The 16,318-nt window shown below is 39.4% G+C and overlaps 1 protein-coding gene across 7 annotated transcripts in view; it reads right to left on the minus strand.

The window, feature by feature from the left end:
• The window catches only part of ESR1 (estrogen receptor 1), a 276,758-nt gene that overhangs the window by 176,503 nt on the left and 83,937 nt on the right, over positions 1–16,318 (minus strand). For 5 of the 7 annotated variants that reach the window (XM_029057453.2, XM_029057452.2, XM_029057454.2 and 2 more), the window contains exon 4: positions 6,731–6,847. In XM_029057453.2, coding sequence (XP_028913286.1) covers positions 6,731–6,847 — 117 coding nt within the window. The remainder of the gene's footprint in view (positions 1–6,730; positions 6,848–16,318) is intronic. The other 2 variants (XM_039911144.1, XM_029057455.2) reach the window with 1 other exon arrangement.

The raw sequence follows: 16,318 nt of genomic DNA on the forward strand, positions 1-16,318 counted from the left end.
TAATAAGAACTCAGTGTTCTAAGTCCCCTTCTTCCCTTATTTTATACTTAGCCCATAGGGTTTCCATCTGCTCCTATCATAAAAAGGGTAGTAAATTTACTAAGTTTATTACAATCTCTGGAATGTAATCTCTGTGGGCAAGGAATGTGTCTACCAACTCTGTTGAATTGTACTCTTTCAAGCACTTAGTACAGGGATCTGCATTGTATCATTGATTAATAGGGAAAATGTAAATTTTCAGAAATGTTTAATTATAGTTGGGTTAAACTAGAACTATTATTTTAGGGATCCTTTTATTATCATACAATTCAATTAGCCTGGCAGAGTTTTGAGGGCAGGGAAGGAATTCTGCAGTTCTCTTAAGACTGGAGTATTCACTGATTTAACTGGATAATAATAATAATACGGTATTTGTTTTAAGTATTTACAATGTCAAAGCACTGTTCTAAGTAATGGGGTAAATACAAGGTAATCAGGTTAACACAGTCCTTGTTCCACATGGAGCTCACAGTCTTAATCCCCATTTTTCAGTTGAGGTAACTGAGGCACAGAAAAGTTAAGTACTTGCCCAAGGTCATACAGCAGACAAGTGGTGGAGCCAGGATTAGAATCCACAGCCTCTAACTCCCAAGCCTGTGTTCTTGCCATTAAGCCAAATTGCTTCTCACAACCCATGCTGGATCTATTTTTCTATATCATTTTTTTTTTCCAAATCTGCTCCTGCCAGCAAAGGAATAAGCAGTTTAGAAGAGCAACTGCCCTGTGACAGGAAAAAGAAAAAAAAAAGAAAAGGGGTGTTTAATTTTCATTATACAAATCATTTACAAATATATTAATAAAATAAAACAGGTATCCATGGTGTGTTAAGTCCCTGTGATTTGGTGACAAATGACTAACTAGATTTGCAAGTTTATTGTTGGATTGTTTTTGTTGTTACTGCTGCTAGCTTTCCTTCTAACTCCTCTAGGTGTTTTATTGTTTTAATTATCACATTATTGTACTTTTGCTTTGGTAGTTCTGTTAGCAAAGGACATGTTTTTGGAAAGTCAATAAATGATGGAATCAAGCAATAGTATTTATTCAGCACTTATTGTGTCCAGAGCACCGTATTAAGTATTTAGGAGAGTACAATACAACAGAGGTATAGACACATTCCCAGCCCTCAAGGAACTCATCCTATGCTTTGAAGCATACCCTAGAGGACCACAGGAGTCACTACTGAGCTCAGACAAGATGCTGAGACCTTCTTATTCCAATTTCTGAGAGTAGTAGATTATCTGGAACACATAATGTGGTAATGTTCCTTCTTTGCCTGAATCCACAGAGGATTACTGAATACATTCATATTAGAGTCTTCGAAGCCCAATTCCATCTGATCTCCATCTTTGCTGGCTGAAAAATTATACCCCTGTCTTCTCTTTCTTTTAATTTACTGCATAGTAGTGATTTTATCTCTTTACTTCATTCATCTCAAAGTGAAAAGAGTAACCAGACATTATAAACTCAGCTTTTTCACAAACCAACATAATTAATCATATTTATTTGGCACTTTGTGCAGAGCACTATATTCAGGACTTGGGAAAGGACAATATAACAGACTTGACAGACATGTTCCATGCTCACAACGAGCTTAGTCTAGAGGGGAATACACATATTAATAGAAATGAATACATTACAGATATATACATGGGTGCTGTGGGGTTGAGGGAAGGGTGAAATTAAAGGGGTAAATCCAAGTACAAGGGTGACACGGAAGGGGATGGAGGAAGAGCAAATGAGAGCTTAGTTGGGGTAGGTCCCTCAGATGAGATGTGCTATTAATAAGGTTTTGTAGGTGGGGAAGAGTGATTTTCTGTCGGATATGAAGAGGGAGGATACTCCAGGCCAGAAGCAGGATGTGGGTGAGAAGTCAGTAGCATGACAGACAAGACTGAAGTACAATGAGTAAGTTGGCATTAGAGGAGTTAAATGGGTGGGCTGGGTTGTAGTAGGAGAGCAGACTAGTAAGGTAGGAGGGGGCAAGGGGAATGAGCACCTTAAAGCCGATGGTAAAGAGTTTCTGTTTGATGCAGATGGACAACCACTAGAGGCTCTTGAGGAGTGGGGAAACATGGACTGAATGGTTTTATAAAAAATGATCCAGGCAGTAGAGTAAAATATGGACTGGACTGGGGAGAGGTAGGAGGCAGGGAGGTCAGCAAGGAGGCTGATGCAGTTATCATGATGGGATAGAATAAATACTTGGATTAACATGATAGCCATTGGGATGGAGAGGAAAGGCTGTATTTTAGCATGTTGTGAAGGCTGAACTGACAGGATTTGATGACAGACTGAATAAGTGGGTTGAATGAGAGGGACAAGTTGAGGATAATGCCAAGAGTATGAGTTTGAGAGACATGAAGGATTGTGGTGCTGTCTGCGGTGATGGGAAAGTCAAGGGGAGTAGAGAGTTTGGATAAGAAGATGAGGAGTTCTGTTTCAGACATGCTAAGTTTGAGGTGTCAGCAGGACAAGCAAGCATAAATGAACTGAAGGTAGGAGGAAATGCGAGGCAACAGAAAGAGAGAAGGAGATAACTGCTGGATCAGTTATGACTGCTTATCCATAATATGATTAGCCAATGCTATCTTTATCATCCTCATTTTACTAATAGAGACGAATTGATTTGCCTAACTACATAAATGATTCCATGATTATCCGGCATAATTTCTCCAGGCCAAATCAACATAAGAACACCTATTGCAAAAAGGTGATACTGGGATCAACCTTTAGTTATCTTGGAGGGTAGAATGTTGACAGCTTAATTTTTAGAAAAATTCAGGAAAAAGAAATATGAAGTACCATTAAAAAATTGAGGTTACCTGGACAGTAATAATTTCAGCATTAATGCTATAAAATACTAGCATTCCCAAAAACCTTGTATTATGAATAAATTGCAATCTGGTATTCAGTTTGGACTAACACCACATATATGTACCCAACCATTTTTCCAACACTAGATCTAGTGCCATAAAAGTAGATCCTCTTGTTTCCAGAACAGAGTACTTTGGGGGAATAATTTTCTCTGACTTTTCAGTAGAGCCCTCTCCAAATCATACAATGAATACATTTATTCTAGCAGAACTGAATCTACCAGTTTGGAGGGCTTGTATTCTGAGAATTTAGGAGTGATGAGATCATGTTCAGTGTCAAATTTACTATGCAAATTCTATTCAAATACCTTAAAATAGGTTAGTTTCAGCAAATATTTTTTAAATATTATAAGAGATCAAAAATTCTAAAAAGAAGCTAGTTTGAAAAATGCCATCACAAGTTCCTTTCAGCCAAACTTAGTGGTATTTATTGAGCAAGTGCTCAGATTTAGCATCTACTTTGCATAATCTCGTCCTTTAGAATGTAAACTCATGGACATGGAATGTGTGTTTATTGTTGCATTGCACTCTCCCAAGCGCTTAGTACAGTGCTCTGCACACAGTAAACACTCAATAAATATGACTGAATGAATGAACACAAAATGAATGAATGCACTGTAGAGTCAGTGAGGTATTGCCAGAGAAGCATAAAGCAAGGTTCCAGTCATTAATAAGCTTATAACTATTGGTGGAAATATGAATCAAGTAAGTAAACTGCTATTTTCACAAATGATATAGGGACCAGGATAGCAGGATGTTAGAAGTAGCAATGGCACTAACTGAGCATCCACAGAATACACAAAGCACTGTACAAGGCACCTGGGGAAGCAAAACCAGCAAAAAACATACTCTGCTGTTGAGAAAGTTTCATACAGGTGATAGGTTTATTAAAAAAAAAAAAACAAGAGAAAGAGGGGCGAGAGGGAGTGTTTTGAGGAAGTCTAGTGAAGTGGGCTTTTCCAGGAGGGTGAATGGTCTGAGCAAAGACTTGTAAGTAGGAAAAGAAGCAATGAGAGGATTTAATAGGGGACATGAGAAGCTATGAGCTGGTGGATGGCAGGAAAAGATGCAAACTAAGTATTAGGGAGCTAACTGATGGAGAGTTTCATAACTTTTTTTTAAAGTGGTATTTGCTAAGCACTTACCATGTACCAGGACTGTACTGTGCGCTGGGGTAGATAAAAGCTCTTCAGGATGAACAGAGTCCATGTCCCACATGGGGCTCACAGTCTTAATCCTTATTTTATAGATGAGGGAACTGACAACAACAACAACAACCATGTTGGTATTTGTTAAGCTTTTACTAGGTGCCAAGCACTGTTCTAAGCGCTGGGGTAGATACAAGGTAATCAAGCTGTCCCACATAAGGCTCACAGGCTTCATCCCCATTTTACAGATGAGGTAACTAAGACACAGAGAAGTGAACTGACTTGCCCGAGGTCACACAAGAGACAAGTGGTAGAGCCTGGATTAGAACTGGTGATCAGAAGTTTATAATGAAAGGGGACAGCAAATAAGACCAACTGAAGGCTTTTGACCAGCATTTCAGTGCAATATCTTGGGTTACTGGATATAAGATGGACTGGGCATGGGCAAAACTGAAAGTACTTTTTGGACACAGGTGAAATTAAGACTCTTTTCATATTAAACAGAATATATATAGGAGTTCATTAGGTATGGAATTTGGTCCTGATGTAGCAATTATTGGGAAAGGAAATAAACTTAATTTAATTGCAAAAACATTCTACATATACATATGTGCATATATGAAATCTTATTATTAGTTAATAAGTCATAGAGCATGCTTCCCTACTGAGCAAGTACAAACTCTTAGAGGCACAAAAATTCTTGCATAGGCAAGACATTCCTTATTCACTGATCATTGTTGAATATAAACTTTTTAATTACATAAAACCATATGCACAAGAGTATGTGTGTGTATATATATATATATACATATACATATATATGAGTATTGCACTTGTATTTTCTAAAGTATTAAAAAATTGAGTTTTTTAAAATAAGTATGAATATAAAGAGGTCAATAAATCATATTTATTGAGCACTTACTGTGTGCAGAACACTGTACTAAACACTTGGGAAAGTATATTATTAAGAGGGTTGGTGGACATATTCCCTTCCCACAATGAGCTTACAGTCAAGAGGTCATGATCTTTTCTGAATATGTAGTACTTTGAGTCAGGTACTTGTGCATCATTTCCCTTTGACTGCCCAAGAAGAAAAAGATTAGCTTCAAATCCAATCAATGAACTAACTGGGGTGTCTGTGTGGGAATTTGGGAGATTTAAATAATGGGTAGAAAAAATACAGTAGGTTTGACCTATTTCAAATTACAAATGCTTAAGTCTGGGTTGTAATTTCTTTAGTTAAGTAGTTTTTTTATGAGTTTGACTAAGGCTTGCTATTTTTCCATCAATTCATGGAGCTATAGATTAAATACTTAAACCATCCATGACTCAGTGCATTATTTTATAAATATAGCAATAAATGCCTTGATTTAATTACCCTTTGAATTAAAACTGCCTTTACATATACTCAAAATATGTAGTCATAGTTTGCATAATGTGTGACAAACAGTTCATCTATGTGTTTCAGGGGACTTATTTCATATTTATTTCAAAATGACATCTCAAGTGCTTTCATTCAACAGCTAACCAACCCTATACATCTGCTCTCCTTTTCCCTCTATTCCTCTAAGGAAGCTTGCTTTCTTGTTGCTCTTCTTCCTTGGTTTCCTCTCTACTTCCCAGTCTTTCCCCATGCTGTTTTTCATTTGCTTTAAAAGGCATACTCTCCAAATGCCAAACTATCCTTCCCTTCTTTTAAAAGGCAAGTCAACAATCACTTCCCACAAGCATTCCCCAATAGCTAATCAATCTACCACCATCCCCAATTCACCTTTCCCTTGGACATGCAATCATTGCATTTTGAGTGATTATACTCACTTGCCTGCCTCTTTTAAATTTACTGAGTGAAGATTGTTTCATATTGACTCTGAGCCACCAAATGTCTAATACATGGCTCTGCACCTTGTTGTGACTCAAAAAGTGCCTGCTGATTGTGATTTATGAACACAGCCATTTCTAGTCCTCTTCGAAGTATGAGATCATCAAGAAGTGAGTCGGGTATTTTAATTTCACCAGCTACTTCATCAAATCACATAAATGTTATTCAGGGGATTCATTGCTAAAAAATACAGATGTTATTTCCAAGAGAGATAGTCCAACATGAGGCAGTTCTTCCTTCTATGGCAATATAAAGTGCAACATTTCTTTCCCTTCCAACTATGCTATCAATAATTGTGATTTAGGAGTGTGGTTTTAGCTCTTTGCACTTTCCTTAGGGAGAAGGAAAAGAACAATTAAATTGTCCTTTACCTACCCTAAACTTTAAATCTCCATTCCATTTTAGAGCAGGCAGGAATCAGAGTTCCAAGGGTGTAAGAGGCTGGTTTTGACTTCTTGTCTTGTTCATATTTCATGCTGAGAGTCCCTAAAGTCTCACTAGATGATTACTGTGATATTAGTGAGCCAGACATTAACAGTTCAATAAACACAACTGAACAAAGAACTATTTTTTTCCCAAGTCACTGGTGCCCGGTTTTTGTTTTCTTGATTTTTAGTTCATTCAAATGTAAACGCAGTGATTGAACACTTTGAAATTTAGGACTAGGGAACTGTTTGTTCATTTGATTCACTAAAATTCACAGAAGGAGCAATCGTTGGAAAATACAGTAAAGGAGGTAGAGAAGCAGATATTTCAGATGATAATGTATGCTCTCTGCTGAATGTACATACCACCTTTCATCATTCCCACTTCATAGCATTTGCGCAGTCTGCAGGCCTGGCAACTTTTTCTTCTGTTCTTGTCAATGGTGCATTGGTTGGTTGCAGGACACATGTAGTCATTATGCCCTATTAAAAGACAAATGGGGAGAGCGTGTCTTAGTTTAAAAAAAGCCTGATATAGGCAAATCCTTAGACCCATTGAGAGCTCCTTTGTCTACAATGAGTTAATTTTACATTTCAGAACTAGACTCTGATGCAAATATACCAAGTGGTACTTCTAGGTTACTGATCTTTGTGAATAGCAGCTCAAAGACACCTTGGTTTGCGTATCGGTAAACAGGACAGATAATTATACTTACTCAAGGTAAGAACAATATTCAACTTCTAGACTGCATACTGCTTACGGGCAGGAAACATACCTACCAACTCTGTTATACTGCATTTTCCCAAGCACTTTGATAGTGCTCTGCACACAGTAAGTGATCAATGAATATGACTGATTGATTGATGGCTTCAACTTAAGCCAAGCAATTATGACAATACCAGGACACTAGGCAAAATTTATAGAGCACTGGGTTTTGAAAGGATATTTTGAAACTTGCCCTCATTCCAAACCACCACAGATCGCTTTGGAACTAGGTGCTCAACCAGAGCACATAACATTTCTAGCTACAATGAACTGGGACTCAGGAAACTATGTTTTCTCCTCCTCCTAGTTTATTTTCACCTCTTTCCATTTCTGCATGCCTCCTGCCTAATTTGTTCCTTTAACCTGGTGAAGTGATCATTTTAATCCTAATGATCTGAGACCCCAGTAATCTAAGATCCTATTTTAGAATGATACATTGTCTTTGTGAAGGGTACCTAAATATAAATGTCTCTATAGTTACAAGAGAAACTCAGCTAAATACAACCCAATCCTTTATAATACGTTTTATTTATATATATACACACATACATAGATATATTCATTCAATCATATTTACTGAGTGCTTACTATGTGCAGAGCACTGAACTAAGCGCTTGGAATGTACAATTCGGCAACAGATAGAAACAATCATATATATATATATATATATATATATATATATATACACACACAATATGTGTATTTGTATTTATAAAAAACAAAACATATACAATGATTTGTTAGTTTTATACATATATAGTTTCATATCTACATTAATCTATATCCACATAGATATAGATTGTTGGTTAGTTTATTCCACCATTCAATTTGAACTGGAAATGCCAAATTTTAAAAAAAATCAAAATTTCATATTTTGAGTTTATTTCATTTTTGAGAATAACAATCATAATTCAATCATATTCAAACTGTCACCAAATCCCAATGGTTCAATCTTTACGACACTGTTAAAATCTACCCCTTCCTCTCCATCCAAACTGCTACGATATTAATCAAGCATTTATCCTATCCCACCTTGATTACTCTATCAGCCTCCTTGCTGACCTCACTGCCTCTAATCTCTCCCCACTTCAGTATATAATTGACTCTGCTGCCTGGATCATTTTTCCACAAAACTGTTCAGTTCATGTTTTCCCACCTGTCAGGAATCTTCAATGATTGACCATTCACCTCAGCATCAAACAGAAGCCCCTTTCCATCAGCTTTGAGGCACTCAATCAACTTGCCATTACACCTTACCTCCCTGATTTCCTATTTCAACCCAGCCCGCACACTTTGCTCCCCTAATGCCAACCTACTCACTGTATCGCAATCTCATCTGTCTCACGATCGACTCATTGCCCACATCCTGCCTCTGACCTTGAAATGCCTCATTAAAAGCACATCTCCTTCAAGAAGTTTTCCCCAAATAAACCTCCTTTAGTCTTCTCCTATTTCCTTCTGCATCACTCTTACAATTGGATTTTCACCCTTTATTCACCCCTCCCTCAGCCTCACAGCACTTATGTACATATCCATAATTTAATTTATATTAATGTCTGCCTCCCCTTCTAGGCTGTAAGCTCACTGTGGGTAAAGAACATGACTACTCACTCTGTTATACTGTACTCTCCCAAGCACTTAGTACAGTGTTCTACCCACAGTAAGTGCTCAATAAATTTGATTGAAAATTGTGTTGAATTGCAATTAACATTAACATTAACAGAATAATCATCTCAGTCCCTGTTCCACAGGGGTTCACAATCTAAATAAGAGACAGCAGGTGTTACTTCCCATTTTATGGATGAAGAAACTAAGGCACATAGAAGTTGAGACTTGGCCAAGGTCATAGAGCAGGAAAATGGCAGATCAGGCTTTAGAAGCCAGCTCTCCTTCCTCCCAGACTCCTGACTCTACTAGTCCACACTGCTAAACCTGGGAAAATATTATTTTATGAAGAGAAACATAAAATGTCTCAAGTGCTCTTCAGTGAACCTTTTCCTCTGTGTGGTTTTTAATACTCTAGGGTTTCATAATTTCTTATACAACCCGGCTTCAACACAATATCAGAGTTAGTTCTTGTTAAAATCTAGATTAATTTAATTCTCCTCTCTTACTCTAATACCTTTCCAGATGATTCTTAAGAAGTAATTGAAATCACATCTGCCAAGAAGTCTTCCCAGGCTCAACAGTAATAGTCCACCTCCATCATTAACAGAAGCTGCTTAATAAAGCTTACTGACTACGATTCTCTAGTAGGCTATGTTGTCCCTACACACAAAGAGCAATATGACCTATTGGGAAGAGCACATGCCTAGGAATCAGAGGAGCTGGGTTCTAATTCTGACTCACCATGCAATAAAAATGGTACTTGTTAAATCTTTTCTGTGTGCCAGGCACTGTTCTAAACACTGGGGAAGATTCAAATTAATCAGTTTGGACACAGTCCCTGTCCCACACAGGGCTCACACTCTCAATCCCCTTTTAACAGATGAGGTAACTGAGGCCCAGAGAAGTTAAGTGCCTTGTCCAAGGTCACACAGCAGACAAGTGGAGGAACTGGGATTAAAAATCAGCCATATGTTTGTGGGGTGTCTCCTTGGGCCATCACTTGGTATCTGTTTCCTCATGTGTAAAATGAGGATTAAAATAGTTGTTCTCCAACTTGTGTGTGAGGGACTCACGGTCTAAATAAAAGTGAGGATAATAACGATGATAATTGTTGTATTTAATATGTGCTTACTCTGTACCAATCGCTGTAGAAGTAGGAATTATTCATTGATTATTTAGTGCTTACTATGTGCAGATCAATGTACTAAATACTGAGGTAAGTATAAAATAGTCAGGTCAGACAGTCTCTGTCCCACATGGAACTCTCAGCACTGACAATGACACACAGCTTATTTACAACTATAAGGAGCAGAGGATAAACTTATGGATTTTTAGTGTTAAGAATACGGAAAAGTGAATAGGCAGGAAAATAAATGGAATGTGCAAAACAATATACACATATGGCCTAAGGCTAGCTAGGATATATGTGCTAAAGGTGGCTATTGGGATGACATGCCATAAGTTGTTGGAATCCAACTGGAGAAAGGCTTCTGGAAGAAATAAGCTTTCAGGAGGGCTCTGTAGGTGGGGAGAGCTGTTTATCTAGAGAATTTGAAGAAAGAAGGCATTTCGGGCATGGAAAAGATCATGGAGGAAGGGAATGGAGGAGGAGAACTAGGTACTGCAGGCTTAGCTTGGAGGAGAGAAAACCAGAAGTCATGGGGGTAGAGGGAGATGAGTGTTGATTTCCCATTTTACCCTTTTGACTAGAAGAACATCTAAAGTAAATAAATTGTACTGACTCTTTTGTATTGTGCCTTCCCAAGTGCTTAGTACAGTGTTCCGTGCATAGTAAGTGTTCAATAAATAGGAACTGATTGATTGTAAACTATTTAGAGGTTCATTCATTCATTCAATAGTATTTATTGAGCACTTACTATGTGCAGAGCACTGTACTAAGCGCTTGGAATGAACAAGTCGGCAACAGATAGAGACAGTCCCTGCCGTTTGACGGGCTTAAAGTCTAATCGGGGGAGAGGTTGAACCTGGGTAGTAGCCACACACAACTGGGAACTTACCTGCAGTCACTCTATTGCCTTTGAACAACTCTCATAAGGATCACTGTATTTTGTGGGAGCTGTGTTGGGGGCAGGATGGGAGTTGCAGGCAAATCCAGTTCTGAGAACAGTGCTCCAGTGCTTATAACAGTGCTTTGCACATAGTAAGCGCTTAACAAATGCCATCATTATTATTATCAGGAGGGACTCTTTGCTTAAGCTTGTTCAGGCAGAGAATTCAGGGGAGACTGGGGAAGGGTATGTCTCTCTTCCCCAACACAAGCCACTTAGGGCGGCAATTGGAGAATCTATTTCAATAGGTGACTTTGATGGCATTGGGTTAGAATGTTATTTCTAAATAATATCAGATCCTGAACTCAAAATAGTAATTGAATGATAATGAATGTGGTTAATATCATATGAAGAGTTGATTATTACAAACCATTAAATACTGAAGAGTGAGCCAATGAAAATTAAACTTGGGCAGACTCTCATTCAAGTATTTCCAGATACTTTGAGGTTTCGTGTATTTTTTCAGATACAAAATGACAGTTCAGCTGCAAAAATCAAACAATTGATTTGACCGCAATACAGTTTAAAAGGTATTTATGTTCATAACGTTTGATGATAAAATGTGTTGATTTTTGCTCAAGGCATTTTCCTACCACTTTAAAATGTTTGCCTTTCAACCAGAAAATATGGTTAGTGAGGATGAGTTGCACTGTCCAATTAAACTTGCCAAATAACCCTTGATTTTCTCATCCATTGAGGGCAAGATGCAACATGAGATGAAAATGTTTAACTGCAAAACTTTTTGTTCTTTTATTCAGTTCAAGGGTCAGACTGAAGTAGAGAGGAGTAAGAATTTAACCCAAGTCTTGGTCTCATAAAGCCTCATTCCCTACCCTTTACATACACATTTAAAAAAATACAGTGCCTGAACTATCTTTAGACCAAATTAAAATCAGCTGTCATACATTGTCTAATAGAGATAAAATTCTGCAAAGTATGCAAAATTGTATGCTTGTGGCTACAGTGATAGACCACACACACTGCCTTAAAAATGCAGACATATTTTTTGTTTTATCCTTGCCCTTATTAATAGGGATAAAGTAAAATGACAAACTATTGGTTAGACTTATACAAGTTGTTTTGTATTTATGCTACCCAAACCTGTTATGTCATTTTGGTGTCAGACTATTCATTCATTCATTCAATAGTATTTATTGAACGCTTACTATGTGCAGAGCACTGTACTAAGCGCTTGGAATGTACAAGTCGGCAACAGATACAGTCCCTGCCCTTTGACGGGCTTACAGTCTAATCGGGGGAGACAGGCAGACAAGAACAAGGGCAATAAATAGAGTCAAGGGGAAGAACATCTCGTAAAAACAGTGGCAACTAAATAGAATCAGGGTGATGTACATCTCATTAAACAAAATAAAATAGATAGGGTGATAAAGATATATACAGTTGAGCGGATGAGTACAGTGCTGAGGGGGTGGGACGGGAGAGGGGGAGGAGGGGAGGGAAAGGGGGGAGAAGAGGGTTTAGCTGCGGAGAGGTGAAGGGGGGGTAGAGGGAGCAGAGGGAAAAAGGTGGGAGCTTAGTCTGGGAAGGCCTCTTGGAGGAGGTGAGCTTTAAGTAGGGATTTGAAGAGGGGAAGAGAATTAGATTGTCTGAGGTGGGGAAGGAGGGCATTCCAGGACCGCGGGAGGATGTGGCCCAGGGGTCAACAGCGGGATAGGCGAGACCGAGGGACGGTGAGGAGGTGGGCGGCAGAGGAGCGGAGCGTGCGGGGTGGGCGGTAGAAAGAGAGAAAGGAGGAGAGGTAGGAAGGGGCAAGGTGACGGAGAGCCTCGAAGCCTAGAGTGAGGAGTTTTTGTTTGGAGCGGAGGTTGATAGGCAACCACTGGAGGTGTTTAAGGGGAGTGACATGCCCAGATCGTTTCTGCAGGAAGATGAGCCGGGCAGCGGGGTGAAGAATAGACCGGAGCGGGGCGAGAGAGGAGGAAGGGAGATGAGAGAGAAGGCTGACACGGTAGTCTAGCCGGGATATAACGAGAGCCCGTAGCAGTAAGGTAGCCGTTTGGGTGGAGAGAAAATGGAGGATCTTGGCGATATTGTAAAGGTGACACCGGCAGGTCTCGGTAACAGATCAGATGTGTGGGGTGAACGAGGGAGATGAGTCAAAGATGACACCAAGGTTGCGGGTCCGAGAGACAGGAAGGATGGTCGTACCATCCACGGTGATAGGGAAGCCTGGGAGAGGACCGGGTTTGGGAGGGAAGATGAGGAGCTCAGTCTCGCTCATGTTGAGTTTTAGGTGGGGGGCCGACATCCAGGTGGAGACGTCCCAGAGGCAGGAGGAGATGTGAGCCTGAAGGGAGGGGGAGAGGACGGGGCAGAGATGTAGATCTGCGTGTCATCTGCATAGAGATGGTAATCGAAGCCGCGAGAGTGAATGAGTTCACCAAGGGAGTGAGTGTAAATGGGGAAGAGAAGAGGTTCAAGAACTGACCCTTGAGGAACTCCAACAGTTAAAGGATGGGAGGGGGAGGAGGCACCTGCGAAGGAGACCGAGAATGAACGGCCAGAAAGATAAGAGGAGAACCAGGAGAGGATGGAGTCCGTGAAGCCAAGGTGAGATAAGGTGTGGAGGAGGAGGGGATGGTCAACAGTGTCAAAGGCAGCTGAGAGGTCAAGGAGGATTAGAATGGAGTAGGAGCCATTGGATTTGGCAAGAAGGAGGTCACGGGTGACCTTAGAGAGAGCAGTCTCGGTAGAGTGGAAGGGACGGAAGCCAGATCGGAGGGCGTCCAGGAGAGAATGTGAGTTAAGGATTTCTAAGCAGCGAGTGTAGACGGCAACAAGCTCAAGCTTACCTAGTGTATTGAGTATCACACACACTTTTGAAAACACACACAATTCAGGCAAGGAAATGTATAATGATTAAATGATATATTATTAAAATCACATCTCCAAGAGATATTCCCTGATTAAGCCCTTTCTTCCCCTACTCCCTCTCCCTCTGTGTCACCTGTGTACTTGGATCTGCAATCTTAAAGTGTGTAATATTCATCCCACAGCACTTATGGACATAAACGTAATGTATTTTAATATGTCTTCCCCTCTAGACTGTAAGCTCTTTGTGGGCAGAGAACCTGTTTACCAACTCCTGTATTGCACTATTCCACATGTTTAGTATAGTGTTTGGCACTCAGTAAGTGCTCTAATACCATTGACTAATAGCCCGGTTATAAATAGTTTGGTTCCACCAGGCACATTACCCCCATATACTATAGTAATATTAACCACTAAATGATTCAAGTAAATAGCAATTTTTATTACTTTGCCTTCCCTCTTCTTAAACCTATCTTTGTCAAGGAAATGATATAAGTACTGAAGTAGGTGAAAGGCATATTGGCAGAGTGCTTGTTTAAGTTGGCTATTCACATAGCTTTTCTGGATAGACATCTTTATAGTTTGATGAAATAAAATTTTAGAACACAAAATATTCTGGATCAGCATAATTAAAGAGATTTTCAAAAGTTACTGAAAGTACAAGCAGAGCTGAGTAGAAGCACTTTTGCAATGTAAGACAGTCAGAGCATTTTTTTTACTTTTATGATAATACCTGTTTCACTTGAGAATTGGTAAATTATCAAGAAAGTCTCTAAAACTACATATAAAATCGAAACACGTTATTTTCCTTAAATTAGAAAAACACCAAAGGACACAGTCCATTACAGTGCTCTGCACACAATAAGCGCTCAATAAATACGATTGAAGGAATTCACTGTGTATGTTCACCAATTAAAAGGCAAAAAAACCCCAGTAATTACCTAATTTGCACTCTGAAATCTTCCACACGGAGCAGCTATTAAAATAACTTAGTAGGTGTGTGTTACAGTAATTACATCCCTTAATGAAAAAAACAATAAATAAGGCTTTAATGGTTTATTGTATGAGAACAATGCCTTACATTTCCCATCAAACAGTCCAGTTGGGACCAATCCCAAATTCCTTGAACAAGAGCTCCCATTGAGGTAATGTTCTTTTTTAAAGACTCCCGTAGATTCATGTAACATACAGCTTTGGAGACTGAGCCAGTCTTTTTGCTTAATGCATAAATATCAGTACTTCCTAATGATTCCCTTCCGAACAGCCTTAGGATTAGTTAGGAATCTAGAAAAACTGAAGTCTAAGCCTGAATTATCTGACACTGTGTGTTTCATAATGAAAGCACCGACGCTCTAATATTAAAGTCAGAAGGATAGGAGAGGATAAGTTGTCTCTGGCTCCATGCCTCAGTTATCTCATCTGTAAAATGGGGATAAAGCCTGTAAGCCCCATATGGAACCACGGATTGTATCCAAACTGATTAGCTTGTATCCACCTCAATGCTTAGTACAGTGACTGGCTCATAATAAGCACTTAAATATCATTAAAAACATACACAAACACAAGGAAGAGCAGAGCATATGGACACTAGCTTATGGCAGTACATGAAGGTGCTTCCATTGCCATTTTGAGTAATGTTCTGGATGCAAAGAACTTCAGTCAAATTTCTCTTACCTCTGTTGATCACTGGCCCTATTTCTAAGCCAGTGTTTAGACTGTGAGTCCCCACTAGACTGTATGGTCCTTGAGGTATAGTGTCTAGCGCTTAGAACAATGCTTGGCATGTAGTAAGCACTTTACAAATATCATTATTATTATTTACTCTATCATATTCTCCCAGGCACTTAGCACAATGGTCTGCACACAGTCAGAGTTAGCCTGATAGGACAAGCTAACAAGAGAAGCAGAAGGTGCCCTGTTTTTTCTGAATGTAAAATATGTCAACAGCCATAATGCTATTACTAATAACAATAATTATATACCTTTTAAGTGCTTACTATGTGCCAAGCTCTACATTAGGTGCTAAGATGATTACAACATAATTAGGCCGAACACAGTCTCTGTCCCACAGTCTGAGTAGAAGAGAGAACAGGCATTGGATCCCCATTTTACAGATGAGGAAACAGACCCAGAGAAGTTAAATGGCTTCCCCAAGGTCACACACAGAAGGCAAGTGGCAAAGTCAGAACTAGAACTCAAGTCCTCTGAAGTTAAATGGCTTCCCCAAGGTCACACACAGAAGGCAAGTGGCAAAGTCAGAACTAGAACTCAAGTCCTCTGACTCTGAGGCCCATGTTCCTTCTACTGGCTACACCACACTTGTCTGTAGGCCCAACTCTTAAATCAAGGTGGATCTAATGAAATGAGTAAGAAAGGAGGAGAGGAAGCTTAGCAGGTTTTTCTTCTTTTCTAAACCCTTGCTTGGCTTGTTCGGGCAAATAGTAAGCCAAAGTCTTGCCTGCAGACAGTTGTACTATTTAATAGCCTTTAATATGAAAAGTGCAAGAGTTGGTGAAAATGGCTCGCACAAGGAAGGGTGTTGCAAATAGTAATAGCGATGCCTGGTATGAAATTTGGTCATGTATACCAGGCCCAAACCCGCTTCGCTGGTCAACCCAGCACCTTCTCCCTGGCCCCACACCACCATCACAAGCAGAGAGTATTTACCTACCTCCTCTG

This window comes from Ornithorhynchus anatinus, chromosome 2 (assembly GCF_004115215.2).
Source record: "Ornithorhynchus anatinus isolate Pmale09 chromosome 2, mOrnAna1.pri.v4, whole genome shotgun sequence".
NCBI classification, from domain to species: domain Eukaryota; kingdom Metazoa; phylum Chordata; class Mammalia; order Monotremata; family Ornithorhynchidae; genus Ornithorhynchus; species Ornithorhynchus anatinus.